The sequence below is a fragment of the Lichenostomus cassidix genome, chromosome 7 (assembly GCF_008360975.1).
Source record: "Lichenostomus cassidix isolate B80296 chromosome 7, HeHo_3.0, whole genome shotgun sequence".
NCBI lineage: Eukaryota > Metazoa > Chordata > Aves > Passeriformes > Meliphagidae > Lichenostomus > Lichenostomus cassidix.
In genome coordinates, this window is record NC_139488.1 from 21,052,744 (window position 1) to 21,073,730 (window position 20,987).

The following is a 20,987-nucleotide window of genomic DNA, read 5'->3' on the forward strand; positions in this document are numbered from 1 at the left end:
GTATGCCCTTGTCCCTGTGTGTTTGTGTCCCTGTGTGAGTCCATGCCCCTGTGTGTGTCCCTGTCCCTGTGTACGCCCTTGTCCCTGTGTATTTGTGTCCCTGTGTGTGTCCATGTCCCTGTGTGTGTCCATGTCTCTGTGTCGCTGTCCCTGTGTGAGTCCATGTCCCTGTGTGCGTCCCTGTCCCTGTGTGTGTCCCTGTCCCTGTGTACGCCCTTGTCCCTGTGTGTCCCTCAGTCCCCGTGTCCCTGCCCGGTGTCGGTGTGTGCGCGGTGGCGCCGGCAGGGGGCGCAGGGCGGTGTGCCCGGCCGTTCCCGCCCCGCTCCCCTCAGGCGCTCAGCGCTGTGGCGCAGGGCTGGCGGGCGGGGCGCGCTCCCGCTCCCCTCAGGCGCGCTCCCGCTCCCCTCAGGCTGCCTCAGGCTGGGGTCCCGCCGGCCGCGGGGTGCGGTGAGGCCGGGGAGCTGCACGGCGGACTGACTGCCCTTTCCGAGCCCTTCTCCGCTCTCCGGAGGGATGGATTATGTAACTTGACACTGCGGTCTCCGGAGTTTTCCCAGTTTTCTGCTGACCTCATTTCAGTGGGCTAAATAAAATAGGTGTAATTGGTGGTTTAAGAACTATTTCAGAATTTCCACTGGGCCTGTATGTATTTTCTTCTCTTAGCTCTCCTACGTAGCCTATAGATGTGCATAGTTTTCGGGGGAAAACAAACTCTCCTCGCATGTGGAAGACATTAAACAGTCTCTGTTTCTGCTGCTTGTTTTGCATTCTTGTTCCATCATTTTTTATTTCTAAAAGTAAACGGTTGTGAATTCTACATAAACAATAAAGCTATGGGATTTTCTTTTAATTTCTCCGTAGAGAGCAGAAACACAGTCATGAATGTGTCCTGAGAATATGGGGATTGCCAAAAACCACAGTTGATACTTTTGAGAGAAAAACAGTGCATGTCGAGTATCTGATGAGTCACAAAACCCCAAGTTAGTGTAAGCAGATGTTGGTTAGAGCTCACATTGATGGGAAGTGCAGAATCACCACCCCGATAGCCACCCACTGTCCAGCTCTGCTCCAAGAACTTCCCCAAAAGTGTGGTTTCAATTTTATGGAAAGCCTTTGCAATTTGGCACAGTTTTCAAAAGTATGTAGGGAAAAAAAAAAGTCTGCCAGAGGTTTGGCCTCCAACTGTGAAAACAGACACTGCCTTTTCAAACTCCTCTCCTAGATCTACTGACCAACACCCAGAAGAGAGAATTTACATTCTTGTAGAATACGGCAGGAAAATGAAGGTCTGTATGCTCCTGAATTCAACTTTTGGTAGTGTTTACATCCTTTGTTTTAAACTGTCAGCTGTTGCACAAGGCCAGACTCTGATGTGAAAATATTTTCTTTAAAGAAAAAGGAAAAGGAAGTCTTTTCATACGTGCTGCAGGGACATTTTTACTTGTTGCTTGGACAGATTACAGCAGTTAGAGAGTAGGAGGATTTAATTATTTACCAGCCATGGGAGAGAACTTTAGGCAATATTAAAAATGTAATTATTGTTTGGTTTTGTTCTGCAGACCCGGCTAAAAATCATATTCGGCGTGGTTTTATGCCTTTTGCTTTCCTTATTACTTTTGTGTATTATACTGCTTCCATCAAGAGGTAAGGTGTTTCTAATCTAATGCAGTGTAAAATGCAGTATCTTTAGCTATTGTGGCTTCTAAAGTTCACAGAAGTTTGTCAAATCATCTTTAGGATTGTCCTGTCAGAATTGTTATGGCTTTATCACTTTACATAAATGTACTGACAGCTGAAATATCCTGAAGGTAGAATTGAAATGCCAGCAGATGTTGAAAAAAGGAACTCCTTGAAGTGAAAAGCACCTGAATTAACTTTATTGTGCATGATATATAATGTTCTTAGTCATGGCTGCAAAAATAATTCTCATATCTCCTATTGTTTTTCTATGTTAGGGGTTAGGAGACTTTCCCAAACTGTTAGTAATTTTCTTTAGCTTGGTGAATTTGCATTTGGTTTTAAATCATTGTGTAATAATTACAGAAGTTCTGTATCCAATTACAAGTTAAGCATTGTTTTTTGTGGATGAGGTATGATGAATTATTTGTGAATATATTCAAAATTGCATTTGAAAATTAAAGTCAGCATTGTATAAAATAGGGAGGGATAGTTTGCTCTAGTATTATTATGCCAGTTGTAGGTAAATCCACCCAGTGTGGACTGCTGAGTCCTCTGGTGAAGCTTGAAATGAGTTTTGAAATTTTTAACAGGAGTGGCACTGACTTGATGGTAATTGTTTTCTATGAGACGTGTAGTAAGGGCAAACAAGTATTTACATGACCATATCAATATAGCACATTACTTGCATGCCTCTGAAATAATTAAAATATTAATAAAAGGTTTGTATTCCAGTAACAGTATCTATTTAAAGGATGTCTTTTCTACTATTATTATTCCTTTTTCATGTGTGGGCAGGGTGACTGAGATGGAGAAAACAGTTTTGTATTTACAACTAAATGTTATAAAATCAACCATCTGCTTCAGTCTTGTGAAAGTTAAGTCCTGCAGTTAATATGCAGGTTTTGTGAAAGGTGAAATCTCTTCTGTATCTGATATTTCTGTGAAATATGTTTATCATGGGTTGTTGAGAGAGGGGTTGAAGGTTTCTGAAGCAGTTAGGGATGATTCTGTTATGCAGCATTTGAATATGAGCATAGATTATATCAATTTTATAAATATATATATTTATATATATGCCTATATATTATGCAATGCTGGAAGAGATACTACCTCAGAGTGACAGGTTTTACTGTCAATAGTGGGGTGCCAGATATTTTTGTCTAGCTGAGCATGGTCAGATCTGAGCTTTCACTCTGAGGTAAATGTTTTATATCAAGTCAGACTTATTCCTATCAAATCTGCATTTTAGGACATGGAAAGCAGAGTATTTTTAGGAGATTTAAATTAAAAAATAGTAGTGAGGAAACAAAGAGGTTGGAGACCAAGGATCAGCTTGACAGCCTGAGGAAGTTGATAAAGATGATGGAAGGTATGGTAGGAAGAAGTGAATGTATTTTTTCCTTGCTGAAGTTGTCACATACAGCTCACTGGCCTCTTTAGTACCTGAGCAATTATGGAGAACTCTTACCATCTTTCTAGTTTCTTGGAATAGTGACTCGACAACTAGTCATACCAGACATCACATTTAGATCCAGTAGGATGATAAGGAAATTATTTTTCTTCACATGATGCTTTTGGAAGAGCATTTTAGGCAATTGTGGAACACACAGTTATGTCCAACACACAGTTATATTGGATGTATCAAATTATGGCTTCTTATTCTCAGGTGGGACTCAAAGTGCTGCAGTTAACTGTTCAAATGCCTTAACCTTTTTGAATTCTTAGTAATCTACTGACCAGTTGTAAATAGCAAAAATATAAATTAATTTTCCAGTTACAAATTTTTCAAGCTGAAGACAGACAGGAAATGGCTACACAGATGGAATGTTGTTTGTACATTCCACCTTTACCACTGCTTAACTGAAAGGATGTGGCAATCTAGAAAGACAATTAATTGCATATGAGAAATATATAGACACAGACCAAATAAATTCCTGCTTAAGAAATCAGCAAAGAAAAATGTCATTTGTAATTCTGAAAGAGCTGGAAGGAGCTGTTAGTTCTGGTGTTCTCTGCTAAGTTTATAGTCATTTCATGTTTTTTAGACTTTTCAAAATCTGATAGGTGGTTTTGATTTACACAGGCAAGAGTATAAAAATGTCAAAAATTCTCAAAACTTACACTGGAAAATAATTTTTTGGAGAGAATGTTAAGAGGGAATTACTTGTAGTTATTAGACAATTCCTGTGGGGCTCAGAAGAGCAAGGTGGGCAATCTCAGTGTAACAAACGGCATTCATGCCTAAGAAATTGCTGACCCGTTTTTGACATATCTTTGAGTTAGGAATGTGTAATGGGAATTACCTGACAGTGATAACCCAGCTATGATACCGCAGCTCCAAACAGATCAGAAAGGTGCACTTGTACACTGGTGTCCCTAGTCCCATTCTTCCACAGCATAAACAAGAAATACCTGTCTGCAGTTGAAAAGTAATATCGGAACCACAGGCAGTGTAACAATTAACTGTATGTATTGCTTAGGCTCCAAATTAATCTCTTCTGATACTTTTAATGAATGTCCAGCATAGTTTCTTTCAATGTTTCTCTTCCCTCGATACAGTTGACCTAGGCCTGAGGCCCAATCCCTGTTTTAACGATGCCACAGATGAGGTCATAGGGCTTACTGCTTAGCCAGGAAGTGGTGAGCAGCCAGTTTCTTAGGAAGAGGTACTGTTCTCTGCAACACCTCAGCCAAATCCCAAAGTGGAAAAGCAGGTTCTCTTGATGTGGAGCTGAGTGTGATCAAAGTTCTGGAGCAGGATCAGGAGTGTTGGAATTAATTTCTGATGCTGAACTGAGTTGTGGGTTTCCTCGTGTTGGAGGAGCTTGTGCTTCAGCTACTCAGCATCAGCCCACAGAGATGGGAATGGACATTCTAGTACAGAATCACACAATAATACCATCCTAACTAGTTTTCCTTTGGTATCTTCTCTAGTTGATGTTTAGCAGCAGATGCTAAATAAAATGCATACAAAAATACATACATGTTAAATACATATATGTTAAATACATATATGTTAAGTACATATAAAATACATATATATAACTACATATATAAAAATTACCATATACAGAAACAACAATATTTTCTGATTATTATGTATGCTTACTTTAATTTGGCAGGACTATACACCATTTATGAGGATATACATTAGCACATGTTGTGGAATAAGTCAGCAGAGCTTTGACATCTAAAGGATTGTGTTGATTTACCAGCATCCAGTCTTTGAAATTGAATAATCCTGGTAATAGAAACAGAATTTCACGGTGATGGAATGATGTGCATAAAGTTAATCTGAGTTTAATACAACTGAAAGTTTTGCTTTCTGTGTTTTATTAAGCTCTCTCATAAAAGTGAACCAAAAAGTAAAGGAGAAGGTATCTGCATAAAGCCAGTGACAATTGTTAGATGTTTACAGACTTTTATCACCACAATTATACATGTTAGTCCAATGCACTCAAATGTATGAGTGAGTAATTATGATTATTGAATGTATAAAGCAAGTTACACTGTGAAGCAAAATAACCAATTCAGTGCACAGAGAAATGCAGAACTGCACCCTGTAAATGAGTGGAGATGGACCACAAAGGATTAAAACTGAGACAGCGGGGTGGTGAAGGGAAGTGAGCAAAGCTGAAATTTGGTAAGCTTTCATTTCTGTGGTTGGCTCTGCTATTTGCTTCCTTTTCGTTCCTGGACATCTTCTTTCACCTTTGTTATTTCATAGAGGAACAAACCACAATGAAAGAATCTGCCAAGCCAATCAACAGCCATCCAAATTAATGTCTGTAGAGTGCTGCAGATATATAAAGTACTTTTCATGTTACCGTCTGGTTTCTGAGCAGATATTTCACATGCTGTTATTGAACAAGTCTTTTGTTACAGAAGAAAGAATCAACAACTATTGTAGGAAACTATTGAAGATGCTGCTGCTATCTTCTGTTACCTAAAAATCAGGATCCAAAATTATAGTACTCAAGTGATAAATACTTGTGTTCAATTTTTTTGCAATCCAATGGTAGAAATTCAGATCTTAGTGGACACATTTTTAAAATCATTAGTGGTCATAATAAATCGTCATGGAATATTAAGTATGTAAGGGTGAGATAGCCAACAGAGTGAAGGTTTAAATTAGAGCTGTGAAAATTAGACCACTGATGAAAAGTTTGTGTTATTGCTTGTGTTTTAAGGTGAGAGAAGGAACCAGGTAATTTTACCAGATTAAGGTATCAAAAAGGACTGGAAATTTTAAGCCTTCTATACACACAACCTTGGAAATAGATCTTAACAGGAGATTTCTTTTGCTAATATCCTTTTTCACTTAGAGAATTTCAACTGAGGGATAGTGGTAAGTAATCATCATTCAACATAACTAGAACTGGATTCTTTGGAATTACCTTCTGTGTGTGTCTTTTTTAAGGCTGCCATCTTCTGTGTTTTTCATTAGGGTATCAAAGATCTGTAATATGCAACATGAGGAATTAACTTCTTGTTGAACTTCTTGGGATATTTTCTGGCCATAGTGCTAGCTCAGAGTTTATATGGACAGGGTTTTGCCTCTGGATTGGCATTCAGTTTTATTTCTTGTGACAGCTTTCTTCTGCATTAGTGCAGACAAGGCTGTGTCAACAGTCAACCTGACATGTGTATTCTACAGTAAGTAATAGTCACTTAGCAGAAGAAAATATGTATTCTCATTTCAAACTACCACAGAAGGCAATATGAAGAAACATTTCCCAGGAAGACAGTGTGATCTTAACAGAGAGGGCAACTGTAATGAGCAAGTGATGGAGCATGATATGAAACCTGAGAGCAATGAGTCATCTTGATTATCTGACTGTCATCTGAGAGCTCTGAAGGAAAAAAAACAGGGGAAGTGGCAGAGATCTACTAAGCTACAGTGTGACATCTCTACTACCTCTGAAAACCCTGGCAAAAGTCCCTTTGATTTTAAAGGAGAAAGCTTAGCATCCAGAATGCCTAGACCTGAAAGCTGCCATTATTATGCTGCTGAACTTTAAAAATTGGCCTTTATCAGAGAATTTCATATGTCTTTTGAGGATTAAATATTTTCATTGCTTTTACTCTTGTGAACTGCATAGTTTCTACACAGGAACTACACAGAATAATCCTCATCCAGTTGATAGTCCTTGAATTTTGTTTTAAAATCTGACCTGGCTTAAGTTATTTAGCTTTGGGGAGAAATATAGTTAGACAAGAGCCACAAAACCAGCTTCCATTTCTTGTATTATTTTAATGCAGTTATCTGACCTGCTTAGAAATCAAATATCTGAGTACCTGTCTTCTTTGGAGAATAATTGTCAATTTTATTTTGCAGCATTAAAAAAAGGTTCAAGTTTCAGTGCACTCATTCATTACTTTTCAACATTATTTTTACCTGCATGCCTTCATCGATGTTTTTCATGTGACTACTAAGAAATATATGTGGATAGTGATTACCTTGCAGGCCTTACATCCCTCTTCTAACAATGGTTGATGAGGCATGTACAAAATTTGGAAGGGTTTGTAGGCACATCCTGTTGTTTCACCATTTGCTGAACATGTGAAGGTCTTGTTTAAAATAGTTGTCTCTACAAGTTCATGAAACTCATGCTTAAAAAAAAAAGAAAAGAACACTCAAAACAACCTTTACTTTGTAATTTGTGTGTAAAAGGGTTATTTGGACTTGCAAGATCTACAGGTAAATGTGTCTGAGTGGATAAATGACTGGTTGAAATAAATTAGTTCGTCTAGGTAGTTTTGTATTCCTAAAGATGAGTCTTTCAGAGGCTAAAGGACCTTATCAGAACAGTATCACAGAGCTTTCCTTTCTGCTGAGCCCACTCTTTGCATATCTTTAGGATTAGAGTATCCTACTGTTTTATGGCACTAAATATAGAAAAAAGAAAATACTGGACTAGTAATTTTTTTCCACTTTTCATTAACTGAAACTTTCTGTCGTATTGTTAGTCGTCAACACAGATGATGGTCCCAGAGCTCTTACATTGGAGGATTATTTGAATGGAAACTTCCAGTATAAAACATTTTTTCCATATTGGGTGTCAGGTAAGTAAAACCTTTTCTCAAACATAGATAAGCCTTTCTAAGATGTATTTCCAGGCTGGTTTACACAGACTGGGAAATGTATTTTCTTTCCAGCTTTACTTTGAATGAATGCTGACTATGAAATTAAACAATGTGTTAGTCAAAACTTATGGTTGAAATTTACTATTCTGTCAGTCATTCTAGAAAATCCAGGTATTTGATGTTTCAACAGACATGTCTGAGTCAAGTATAAACTATAATTTTACAGAGGCCTTCAGTGTTTTATTTCTTTTACTGTCATATTCATTGCAGCAAGTGAAAGAAATTTGTCAATGTGTCAGTCATTCCTTAAGCAATCTCTTTTTCATGCTTCTCACAGCACTTTTTCACTTACCACTTGCAATTATTGAGGTAGTCTGTCTTACAGGCCCTGTTCTTTGTTTGCAGTAATACCTGGCTCTGCAATGAGGCCAGCTATTCTTATCTCATTTAAGGAAATGCTGACACTGCTGAAATTCCTGAGTTCCAGGATATTGCAGAGAAAATAAAGTTGAATTTCTAAGTTACTTAAGGTAGAGACATGAAGCTAATTGGTGCTGATAAATGTGTCTGTGTTTGGCTGATGCACTGGTCTTGTTAGCATAGAATTTCACAGCAAGGCAAGGCTGGAGCTAGCCTGGGTTACATTCTAACACCCTACTGCCTCTCCCATCCATGTGCTGTCCGGAGCACTGTTCTCTGCCAGTAGCAAGAAACATAATGCCCATTCACATGGAGTCTCACCACACTAGTTTTAGCCCACAGTTTTAGAACTGAAGTAGAACATTATAGGTTATGGCTTGCAGCAGCTCAAATTTTACAATTAACAGTTTGAAGTATGTTGATAATCACTCATACCATTTAAAAATTAGGTCAGTGTTTGTTAGAATTCTGTCTGAATGTCTGAAGGATGTAGGCAGCATATCACCTAAACCTAATATTCTTTTTCCCTCTTTATAACTTTCTCACTTCGACTTATCTTTCCTGTTAACAGTCACAAAGCTCACACAAAAGTCATGCCATAGATTCCATAGATAGTCATGCCTACAGCATTCCATATGTCTACTTCTCTTCTGAAACAAGGAGTTAAAATTGAGTATCTCATCCTAAGGGTGATTTTAAACCCAAATACCGTCACACAAATCACACAAGAGTGCTTGAAAGATCCAATGGTGAAGTAATTTTCTAAAAATGAACATCTTCACAATGTTTCAGGCTGCTTTTTAACTTTTAGTCTCACTCTCTAGCTACACCAAGTATGTAATTCCTTCTCTCTATCTATAACAGTGAAAATAATAATTTGAAACTAAAATTCTGATCCTCATTCTCTACCAAACTATAGCTCAGATCTTGAGAACAGATGGGGGTAAATTCCATTTTCAATGAAGGCCACTCACCCTCACTTTGTAGGACTTGTGTGAGTAAGGGCAGAGTCACTGAAGCAGTGTCAGTAACATAGTACTGCCATTATCTGCAGCATACGCAAGTGAGAATGTTCTGGTAAAATGATAAGCAAAGATCTCTTTTTTTAAAACATTTGCATTTTGATACTGACTTTCTAATGGGTGTGTCATTGGCATTCTTGATCAGACATTGATGAAAATAAAATCTGGCATTTACTGGTAAAGTTAAATAGCTGATCCTCTGTGCAGTGTAGAATCTGGAGCATGTACTCAAGGACCCTCAAGACAGTTTCTTGATAGCTCTGTACCTCAGCATCATTGGAAGAAAAACGTTTTTAATGTAGATGCCAAAGGATATTTGCTTAAAATCTATTGTTTGAAAGAGGTGTGAATACATTAATAAATAGATTTGTTCTGTAGTATTTTCTGTGAAGGTAACTGATATTTTATCTTTTTTATAAAGATAATGAATATCTTCATCAGTCTGCAGAAGATGATATTATTCTTTACAATGTTGAAATGAATTACGCAACCACCATCATGACAAACAGCACAATGGTACGCAACTTTTTAATTGATAAAAAGGCAGAAATGTGCAGTTGTGAAAAGTCCCAGTTTAAAAGTGATACTAGAATCTAATCTACTTCATAATTTTTCAGAGACAAGTTAATGCTTCAAATTATGTGATGTCATCAGACCAATATTTCATAGCTCTGGAAAGCAATTATTCAAAGGTAATTACTTTAATATACCTCTTAATGAAATGTTTAATTTTACCTAGTATTTTGTTGATTGTGTTTCCCATAGATAAATGTTTCTTGGTACTTTCTTGAGAAAGGGCTAGGCTGTGAAGAGGCAGCTGATTATTTGTAATTAGATTATCTTTTTCAAAGCTAATAATGTTTTCTTGCTTAATTTATGCAGCTCTGGAGATACTCTTATACAGCATCATACCACATTTATGATCTCATAAATGGGTAAGGCCTGATATTTCTTACAGAAAGCTCTGGTGAATACACTGTAGTGATGTACTTGCAAACACTTACTCAAAAACTGTAGTAATGTGACTACCAACTTGTTTTGCTTTTGCCTAAATCTATCAGGTTATTTGTTTGCTTGGGGAAAAAAGGTGTTCCCTAAGAAAATCATGCATTCTTTTCGTCTGGATTAATTTATATTTCATGCCCTAAAATTTCACAGCTCAAGATTCTCTTTTCCTTCTTTGCATGATTTTCTCCCATTTTATTTTGGCTGCTTGAGTCTGCTTCAGTCTCATGTGTGATGCCTCCATGCCCTTCTGCTAATTCATTCTTTTTATCATTGATCTAACCTTTCTCTTTCCTAAAACTCTCACATGTCCTTTAAGGCTCTAGTGATCTTGTAGTAGTCCATCCTGCTTTCTTCAAAAGTTCACAGCTTCTCCCGTGGCATTTGGTCTCTTTCCCAAGATTGCCCAAACTACTCCCCTTTCCACCCAAATCCAAAGGAGGCCATCTGCCTCTGCAGTCACCTTTTTATGCTGTAAGTACCAGCGTGGCCAAATGCTTCTTAGTTCTGAGCAACAGGGGCTGCACTGAGCTGTGCCATTCTTGGGAAACTGTTGGCTCGAGGTGACAGGAAGAAGTTGCTGCAAGCTAATGTGAGTAGAGAGGTACTGCATGTGAGTTATGATCCTTAACAAGTGCTGGACGTGCTGCTGCTGCACTCGCCTCAGCATGGTGTATCCTGGGTTCACATTTCCCAGTAACTTACTGACACTGTAAAGCAGGCTGCTGGTAGAGCAAATGCCTGTAGGTGCTTGTGCAGCATTTGGAATGAGATAAGGCTAGCTTCTTAGACTGTTGAATAGGTTTTCAAAAGATTAAAGTTTAACCCTTTGCCAGCGCTGGTGCACACCATCATGTTAACTGCATGTCTCTGCCTGACTTAATTGTGCACTGCTCAAGAAACAATAAGCAGTTAGAAAATAACTTTGTGACTTTTTTATTAATGTACAGTATAATATCCATTTGCACTGTGCACAAAACGCCATCTCAACTTCTTTCCTTTTTTTAGTGGTTTTGTAACAGAAAATCAGCTTCCACATAAAATTCAGTATATATCCTGGTCACCCGTTGGACACAGATTGGTTAGTAAAGATAATTAAGTGCTAGAATGAATTTGTTTTGTGTGGCTAAAAGACATTTACCTGCCTTTGGTTTTTATTTTATTAGGCCATATTTTTGACAGGCCTGTGTTTATTAATCTTGGTTATGAGAAAGAATGACAAAGAAAACAGCTTTAACTTGTTCAGATTTTACTTGTCTGTGTCTCAATAGAAGAATAATCCATGTTCTCGGCTACATTATGTTTCAGTTTGCTTATCAGTCTCTTATCAAAAATTGACAAACATAATTTTATATAGGATTAAATGCAGTTTCAAGGCCTGAAAACCAATTGGTTTCCCTTTGACACTGTGCAACACATTAATTAAAAATGGAGATTTACGGATGTATTATTTAAAATCTCTTCTAAAATTTTTACTGAACATAAAATTTGGCCTGCAATGTGTAATTTATTTACTGAGGTACCTACCCTTGCAGAATTTACAAGGGCTGCTAGTGTAGCATTTATTTCCCATTTTGTATTCATTAGGTCTTGCTAGTATAATGTAACAGTAATGACTGCAGAAGATCTTCCTCTAATCCTGTTATTGCCTGTACTCTTAAAAAAACTTTCTTGTCTTTAGGCATATGTATATCAGAATAATATCTATTTGAAAGAAAGTCCAAGAGAGGCACCAATTAAAATAACTAGTGATGGAAAACAGAATGAAATATTTAATGGGATTCCTGACTGGGTCTATGAAGGTAAATAAATCTTGAAGGGCAACAAATAACATGATAAATGCTTTGTTTAGATTACCTCATCCTGGTTTTCACAATCCATTCTAAAATAGCTGTGGTGGTCCTTTTTTTATTTTTTTAGACCCTAAGGATTACTTCATTTCCATATTTTATTTGCTGTACAATGTATGAATTTTGTATTCATAGCTCATAACTAAAATCCTGAGTCCTTGTTACTGAAACTATATCAGAACTCTACAAAGTTGTCTTCCTTCTGTTGCAAAGGCACAGGCTGCGAATTAAGCTTTAATGGAAGTTTTAATTTTGGTGAAAATGTGGCACTTCAGCACATAAAAAAAAATTAAAAAAACAAACACATGCACATGGGTAAATTCCCAGTGAGTTAAGTGAGATATTTGTGCATGTTTTGAGATGTTTGCTGTTATTGATTTAGTGTAACTGTCTTTATGTGTCTAGGTTGCTGACTAGAATGTTAAAAGAGAATAAAAGATAGATTAGAGTTATAAATGTGTATTTTTTTTCTCCTCAGAGGAAATGCTAGCAACAAAATATGCACTCTGGTGGTCTCCAAGTGGAAGATACTTAGCATATGTACAATTTAATGATTCTGACATACCAGTTATTGAATATTCATATTTTGGTGAGGACCAGTATCCTAGAAAAATAACTATCCCATACCCAAAGGTATGTTTTATGATTGCTTTGACTTACTTTCTGTTGAGAAATGAGTTATGGCAATGAGAAAATTAACTGTGCTTAAGAAATTAAGTATAACCATGGTTAAATCCATTGTGGCTTAAATTAAAGAAATCAAGCTTGGTGTTAGTTCTGAAAACCTGTAGGTACAGTCAGAATTTTAAATATGTTATCAGTGAAGTAAATGGAATTACTCATGGAAGTAAAAAGCATGTGCAAAAGTGCATGCTTGCATTGTCAAGCATTTTTTTCAACTCAGTTTACCAATTGTGATGTGTAAACTATGTAGTTGTTCTTTTTCATTATAGTAAATAAACTATGAGACATTTTTTATTTTTAAAAATAAAGGCAATGACAGCTTCAGTTTATTTGCACACTTCATAGTGCTTTTTGATCTCAAGGGGCTTTGGATTTTAATTGCTTTCAAGTGGCAGATCTAAGGCAAGAAGGTTTTGGGTTGGCATTTCTTCAGCATGTATTAGAGAGCTCTCCTGACTCTTGTCATGTTCGTATGATTGCAAGGGATCATATTAATGTATCTTAAGAATTTGCTCACCTGTCAGCTGGGCTACAGTTCTAAAGTAAAACTAGGTGGTTTAGACCACACGTGGAGCAGAATTAAAAAACTGATAACGTATGCAGTGAAGAAACAACCATGAAATCAGTTTAAGCAACCATTTCCCAGCTGGGATGTCAAACAGCACATGCAATCCTGTGAATAAACTGGAGTTTTATGCTGAAGTCAATGTAATGTGTGCTGCAAAGACCCCCACTGCAAACAGAACAGTGGTTTCCATCAAACACATTTTCTGTAGAGGAAGGCACTAAACTTGACTTTTAAAAGGTTTTCGTCTTTATTAAATGAGACAAAATTAAGTATGTACTACTGTGCAGCATCACTCTGAGATCTTATGACTATTTGCCCTATTATACTATACTGAATTCATACGTTGTAATCTGTCTTCTTTCCTGCACGTGTTTTCATTTTCCATGATCTGAAGTATTTAGAGCCTGGTTTTTACAACCTGATACTTTTTCTTTGAAGGCTGGAGCTAAAAATCCTACTGTTAAAGTGTTTATTGTAGACACCATTTACTCTGAAGTGTTTGGTCCTAAGGAGGTGCCAGTTCCTGCAATCATAGCATCCAGGTAGTGTGCCCTCAAATATGTCTTTTCTTGTTTAAAAAAAAGTTTTGTCCATTTGTTTTAAATGCTTTAACCTCTAAGTTGTACTGTTTCTAACAGTGGACTGCCATATTAAACTCCTAGACGAATCAGAAGCTAATTTGAAATTTTGGTTTTGGCTGTCCATATGATACATTGTTATAAAGGACAAAAAAGTACCCTAGAACAGTGGTAACTTTGCAATTGTTTTCCAGAGAGCAATGTGGGGGGTGCAATCTGTAGCAATGCTTCTATAGTCCTATTGTTTAATAACCATCATTTCTTCCTTCTTTTCTTTCACCTTTTCAGTGATCACTATTTTGCGTGGCTTACTTGGGTAACAGATACTCGAATCTGTGTGCAATGGCTGAAGAGAATTCAGAATTTTTCAGTCTTAGCTATTTGTGACTTCAAAGAACATTCAAATACTTGGGACTGTCCAGAGGTAATGGAGTTGGAAATACAAAATTAAAAATTAATGAAATTAGCATTTGCTAATCCCTGCCATAATTACATTTTACTAGTAGTGATATATTCGTCAATATTTTAATTGCTGGAAGAGGAGTGAAAAATATTAGTTACTCCAAGAAATGAAATCACCAATATTTTCTTTGTGAAGCTTAAATAACAACCTAAGCAACAAAAAATAGAAGAATACTACTGAGAAACTTTCAGTTATGTTATTTCCTTCTTATGTTAGCATCTTCAAAAGTGGAACCATATAGGTTCTGTATCTTATTAAAGAAAATCTTATTATGCCCTGTTGAAATTCCATACTAAGTCTGATTAAATCATGTCCTTTTAGATTAATGTTAGATTAGTTGTAAGAATATACACATTAATAGTAAGGCAGGTTTTCAGGAGGAAGAAATTCTTCTGTCAAATCAAATCATATAGTTCTAGACAGTAAGCAAGTGTTCAGAAACACGATCAGATCTAAAAAGCAAACTTCAGGCTAATTGCAACAGTAACTGTACATTTTGTTTCAATATGTCATTCTATGATTTAGTCAGTTTAGAAAGAAGACCATGCTCTGTTGAGCAGAATAGAGCTTCGTAAAGCCTGAAGAGTGAAAACACAGATAAGTTCGTGTAGATCCTGAAGGAAAGACAACCCTGAACGTCAGTAACTGCTACAGAGATCTCATTTGTTGTCATTTAGTATTGATGCTTTTGGCTTGTCATGTTCTTAGGGTTGATGGTACAGAACACCTATTAAAACCACCATTAGAATGAAACTTTGAACTAATGGGAAATAAAAAGCAAGAATATTTATAAAAACATTCTGTGTAACTGATAAATTATAAATTCAGAGTTTTTTGACACAGCCTTTTCAAGCTGAAAACAATTCTTATTTCTCTCTAATACAACGAATGTTGCAAATTCAAAGGGAATTTAAAGTCCTGTTACTTCAAAAACATTGCCATTGAAGTAGTTTCCCACAGAGAAACATTGTAATTTATTGGAAAAAAAAAAACATCTTTTATGCAGCATTTGATATATTTCCTAAGTAATTGTTCCACTTTATAGGTATATTAACACTGAATCCCTACCTTTCCTCCAGGTAACTGATATTTTAATAATCATGTATTTTAATGAACAGAAAAAAACATTTAAGGTTTCTAGGATTCTACCACAATCCATGAAGTACTTTAACAGAAGCTTAACTTTTAGCACATAAGCAGTTTTATTTACTTCAGTAGATCTGTTTATGTGTTTAAAATTAAGCATGTGCTTAATTGCTTTGCTGGAACCAGACCAGACCAGACCAATTAACATCTTTCAGGACTGTGTTCATGATCCTTGTTTAATTGCATTTCTCCGTGAAACCTTATTTATGGAGTCACTACTGACGTTTCTATAATTCTATATTTATACAGTGATACAATGCTTTTATCACATTAAAGTTTGCTCAAATGGCCAATCGAAGGAGTGTGAACAGATGGGAGTGCTGCATTAGCTCTATTTGCCATTAGAAAGTATATCTCTGTACATTTCCTTTGGCAGAAATAGTTCTCTTGTTGAATTCAGATTACATTGAGTCTCTAATGTACAATAAATGTGCTATGTTTCATGTATTTGAAAATAATAACAAAATATAATCTACAAGATGTTCCTAAAGTGTAGATTCATCAGTAATGTTCATTGTGCCACTCTTGCTCATGTGAATAGGCCACAGAAACCAATATGACCAGTGGAACTATTCATGTGAGGAGAAGGTAGGCATGTCTCTGTGAAACTGGGATTTCCTATAAAGATGCCAGTTCTCTAATGAAATTCTGTGAATACTTGAATACGCACAAAAATACATAGAAGTCAAGGGGACTACTCAAATGAGACAAGTTAAATATATAGCTAATGTACTATGTCATCAAGGTCTGAGTCTTAGTTTAAATAAGGGAAAATAATGTTAGGAGGCAGGTATAAAACAATACACCCCAATTTTATTGTCTTAGAAGTAATTAAAAGCTATCTTTTGAGTTACTAGCTCAGTGGAGGCCTTGCAGAGTACTAAATAGTTTCCTAATGGACAAGTACCTACAACTTCAGCTCAAGTCACTGTGTGGGGATTAAATTAAAAGGGAGAAAACATGATTCTGAAAACTAATGAGATTATACTGAGGATGAGAAATACAAACCATATTCCTTAGAAGGAAATTTGTTAATTTATTTCTGACTGTGAAGAAATACGGTATTAAATGAACAGTATAAAGAAACCTTTGTAAGATGAAAAAAAATACATTGATTGAATGCAGAATTTTTAATGTAGTATCACTAGAAACTTTACAAGCAAAACACAAAAACATAAAAGCACCTTTAGCTGCAGAAGGTACTCATCCTTCATGCTCAGTACAAGTCTGTTTCAAAATCAGCTTTAAGAACAAGGAGTTAAGATCTTCATGCAAAACTTCAATGCAAAAGTTGCCTAATTTTAGGTCTGATGATAGCTGTTAAAAAATAATAGTTTAATTTAATGTAATGACCTTCATACAGCAATATTATTTACTTAGACAATCTTCAACTCCCTGAATCTTCATAGCAAGTATTCTAAAATTCTCTTTTACAGGTGGCTACTGATTTATTTGAAGATTTTGAATCTCCATAAACTCAATTCATCTTAAAGAGTGTACGTTTGCTTTTGTTTTTCAGAACCAACAGCACGTAGAAGAGAGTCAAACAGGATGGGCAGGCGGAGTAGGTTTTCTTCTTGTACTCTGTTTTAATTCAGTTAAAAGCTACAGCTTCCTGCATCTTCACATCAGTGTTTTGAAAGACGAAGCACCCTCCTGAGCCATACAGCACTACTGCTTAAACCTGTTGCATTGCAGGAATGAGACTTTTGATGCTGTGCTAGATGTAGTATCTGGCCACCTGCTTTCTAAATTTAAAAACTTATTTCTGTCTCAACCAACTGACTAGACAAGAAAGATGTTCGAGACAGAAATTAATGAAGGAAGGAAAGTAATGAAAAGAGCTAGATTTATAGTGCAGTGTAATCCTTGGAAGCATCCTGGAGCCTAAGAGTAGATGTAAAATTCCTCTGATTACACTAAGGCAAGGGATAAGGTCGGCTATCATAGTATCTTAAGAATAAAACCTGTCCATTCAGAACAGAGTTTAGTGCCAGGTGCTGCATGTCTTCAGCTAGAGGGGAGCCTTCAAGGTAACATACCCCACTTAGAATGGCAGGTGGTACTTCTCTGTAGTTGCATCTTAGCAAAAGAAGTTTTCTCTACCCAGTAACCCTAGACAATCATATACCTTTGGAAACTTGCAGTAAAAACAAGCCTGCAATTAAATTTTAAGAGCATGAGATCAGTATTTATAATCATATCTTCCAATAGTGAATATGTACTGTTGCTTATGTTCACTTTCAAGCAGCGGAAGTTAACAGAATCGAGTGTGTGGAGCGTCACACTGCCTGAATATCCTACAATGGACCTAATAATGAGCTTCAGTTTTTAGTGCATTGTCCCTTAAGAAATGTGTTTTAATGTGAGGATCACATATTTATAAGGATTAGTTATTTTACTTGGTCCTTTTCCTTTTTTTGACACTTTGAGGATATGATGACAGATTTTTATTAGAGCTAAAGAATTTGCACAAAGGGATGCATAAATCCCAGCTTTTGCCTTTATGGGATTTCAAGTATTAGGAATCACAGATTCAGTCTCCAGGAGAATTTAACTTGTGATCACAAGTTGAGCTAGAGTTATTATTATTCAAAAGTTATTCAGGAATGTTTGAAGGTGCTATGTTTGAAGTGCTTTCAGGTCGTTCTTCTGTCTTCATGTTTTGAAAATAAAACTTAAGGGTTGCCGTAACTCAACCTTGACTGACAATTTTAGTAAGGAAGTGATTGTTGGAAAGGAATTAAAAGTTGAATGGTCTAATCTGGAATAATCTGTTCAATTAGTGGAATTGTGTGGGAAACTTCAGATATCCATTTATTTGATGCTGTGCTTCTTCAGTGAAACAGCCGAGCTTTGTGGTCCACAGAATATTCAGTCTGGCACCATTCGTAACAGAAACTTGTTAAAAATCATCTCTGACTCTTTTTAAATAACTAAAGAAAGGTCATTCAGAATATACAAAATATTCCACTTCTAAGGAGAGAGCTCACATGTGTGGGGTGCTTGAGGTATCTATATTATCAGTTTAAGAAATCTCACAACATAAATTGCAACATGTAATCACAGGGAGATTGAATATCACAGATATAAACTTGTGCAAGTTAGTTTGTCCCATTTGAAATAATTAAATAATCTTGTTACTTTTAGTATGTGCAGTATAATCTGCTAAGCAGCTTGGACAGTCATATGTCTCATCTACTATTTTTCTTCCATTGTTTCAGTTCTTTGTTTCTACTCCATATTTTACATCAGACAGCAGTTCCTACTACAAAATTTTTAGTGACAAAAATGGTTATAAGCATATTCATTACATCAATGGCTCTGTGGTAAGTCAAGAAAAGTGTTCTACATTGATCTACTGTCCTGAAATAATTCTACAATATTCAGTAACTTAAATGTTTCGCTACACAGGAGAATGCAATCCAAGTTACAAGTGGAGAATGGGAGGCAATATACATTTTCAGAGTAACAAATGATGCAATGTAAGTGTCATGTAAAAAAGAGGTTCTGTGTGTTGTCAGTGAAAGCAGCACTTAATCATTTGAACACTCTTTGTTAACTCGTCAGATTAGAATTAGGTGTAATTTGGTTTTTATCTGAATGCATCCACAACAAATTGGTATGCTAAGGCACTGCATAGGTTTGTAAACATGGTTTACTTGTGAAAGAGTCTTTGCAAATTGCCCTCAATTTTCTATTTATTTTAATCACCCATCTTAGAGAGACTTATTTAAAAACACTTAATTTAATCATGTGGTAACCCTCACATAATTTGCAGTTACTTGTCTTTTTATGATCTCTCATTCAGCTTACTTTATAGATAGAAACAGCTTACATAATTGGAGAGATTAGCTCATGAGAATTAAGATAGAACTCCTATTTATACGGCTTATGTGTCATCTAATCATAGTTTGAGCAAAGATTTATTAAGATGAAAGGTATATAAGCTTAACTACTCTTCCATCGCATGCAGAAATCTCAAAAAGTCTAAATTAACTTCCAATACGGCTTTTCATCTTGATGCTGGTTCATAGGTCATCACTTTATGGATTATTTATTAACATATAAATGAATTTACAGTTTCTATTCAAGCAATGAATTTGAAGGCTATCCAGGAAGAAGGAATATTTACAAGTAAGTGTTATCAACATTATCCTAATGATAGTAGGTTAATAGAAGATGTCTCTGGATTTGTCAATAAAACAGTTTAGTTTCAAGATGTTTTATGTGTAATTTCACAAGCTGTTTTAACTAAAGCTCAGTTTATAGCTGACAATTGAGGAGAAATTACATCTAGCATTTAAATATACTCTTGGAGGAAAATTGATAAAAGGGCCAAGCATTTATTTTTAAATTAACTGTTCTAAAAGTACAGTGCCTGTGTTCAAGAATGTGATACAGACATGTGTAAAGTTAATTGTAGCAAAATAACCATTGCTTTATTTGATTTTTCTCCTAGAATCAGTATTGGAAGTAAACCTATGAGAAAACAATGCATTACTTGCAATTTAAGGAAAGAGAGGTGTCAGTATTATACAGCAAGATTCAGTGAACGTTCTAAGTATTATGCCTTGATCTGTTATGGTATGTACAGCATGGGAGCAAACATATAATCAGTTGTTCTTCCAATTTATCAGCACTGTAGTTAATACTGATTATCCCAAATGATTGTTGTATGAATCATAGAAAGTTCACAGTAACCAGGAAAGAATTCCAGAAAGAGAGATTCCATGTTCAAAAATTTTGTGAAGATGTTTCAGTAAATACAGTTATTTTCAGGATTTTTTTACTTTTTCAGCAAAAAGCTTAGGATTTTTACAATTACAAACAAATTTGTGAGTGTCCTTCATGTGACAAATCAGATTTTAATTGAGCTCATGAGAGCCATGTTTTTCTTGCACCAGCCAAAGGAGGATTTAGAAACATACACTGTTTTCCAATTTATGTGATCAAAGTTAGCTGTGAGAAACTACTTTAATGTGTTTCCTGGTTGAAATTATTAGGACCTGTGTCAGCCATAAATGTTGGCTATTCAGCACCTGAGAACATTTTTAATAACTGATCTAAGAAAAATTCAGTTCAAGATGTGTGATCATTGGAACCACTTGCAAGACACAAGTATTAAATGAAGTCTTAGCTCTTGTGTAATAAGTTAGGTGATTTCAGTGATATGAGATTTCATCCACTGCTGTATTCAAAAAACAATGACATCACAATCTAAAAAAAAAAAAGAGGAAAAGTGTCCAAGGTTTTCCTTTTGTGTACTTCTTGTAAAGTGTACTATTCTTCTGATTCTGCACTGACTGATGTGATGAAAAGTTCCTTAGAACTTCCGTTGAGCAGAGAACCAAATGCAGCAAATAACAACACCTTTCAATCATTCTTGCACAAAGTAGTCAGTAAGGTCGTCACCATATGAAAGGCACTCACCTTCACAAATATGATGTGACATGTTCTCAGAAGAATGTTTCACATTGTTAG

The 20,987-nt window shown here is 36.0% G+C and overlaps 1 protein-coding gene across 5 annotated transcripts in view; it reads left to right on the forward strand.

Annotated features, from left to right (window-relative positions):
- The first annotated feature begins 429 nt into the window (after positions 1-429).
- The window catches only part of FAP (fibroblast activation protein alpha), a 40,460-nt gene continuing 19,902 nt past the window's right edge, over positions 430-20,987 (forward strand). The window contains exons 1-18 of one of the 5 annotated variants that reach the window (XM_085066626.1): positions 430-642; positions 1,223-1,286; positions 1,560-1,644; positions 2,930-3,049; positions 7,651-7,746; positions 9,631-9,725; positions 9,827-9,901; positions 10,092-10,144; positions 11,223-11,295; positions 11,896-12,016; positions 12,543-12,697; positions 13,755-13,858; positions 14,183-14,318; positions 17,023-17,067; positions 18,728-18,832; positions 18,918-18,988; positions 19,587-19,640; positions 19,966-20,090. In XM_085066626.1, the coding sequence (XP_084922752.1) occupies positions 1,281-1,286; positions 1,560-1,644; positions 2,930-3,049; positions 7,651-7,746; positions 9,631-9,725; positions 9,827-9,901; positions 10,092-10,144; positions 11,223-11,295; positions 11,896-12,016; positions 12,543-12,697; positions 13,755-13,858; positions 14,183-14,318; positions 17,023-17,067; positions 18,728-18,832; positions 18,918-18,988; positions 19,587-19,640; positions 19,966-20,090 (1,519 nt within the window). In that variant the 5' untranslated portion in view covers positions 430-642; positions 1,223-1,280. Of the gene's footprint in view, positions 643-996; positions 1,287-1,559; positions 1,645-2,929; positions 3,050-5,080; positions 5,324-7,650; positions 7,747-9,630; positions 9,726-9,826; positions 9,902-10,091; positions 10,145-11,222; positions 11,296-11,895; positions 12,017-12,542; positions 12,698-13,754; positions 13,859-14,182; positions 14,319-17,022; positions 17,068-18,727; positions 18,833-18,917; positions 18,989-19,586; positions 19,641-19,965; positions 20,091-20,987 lie in introns of those variants that run through there. The other 4 variants (XM_085066625.1, XM_085066627.1, XM_085066628.1 and 1 more) reach the window with 4 other exon arrangements.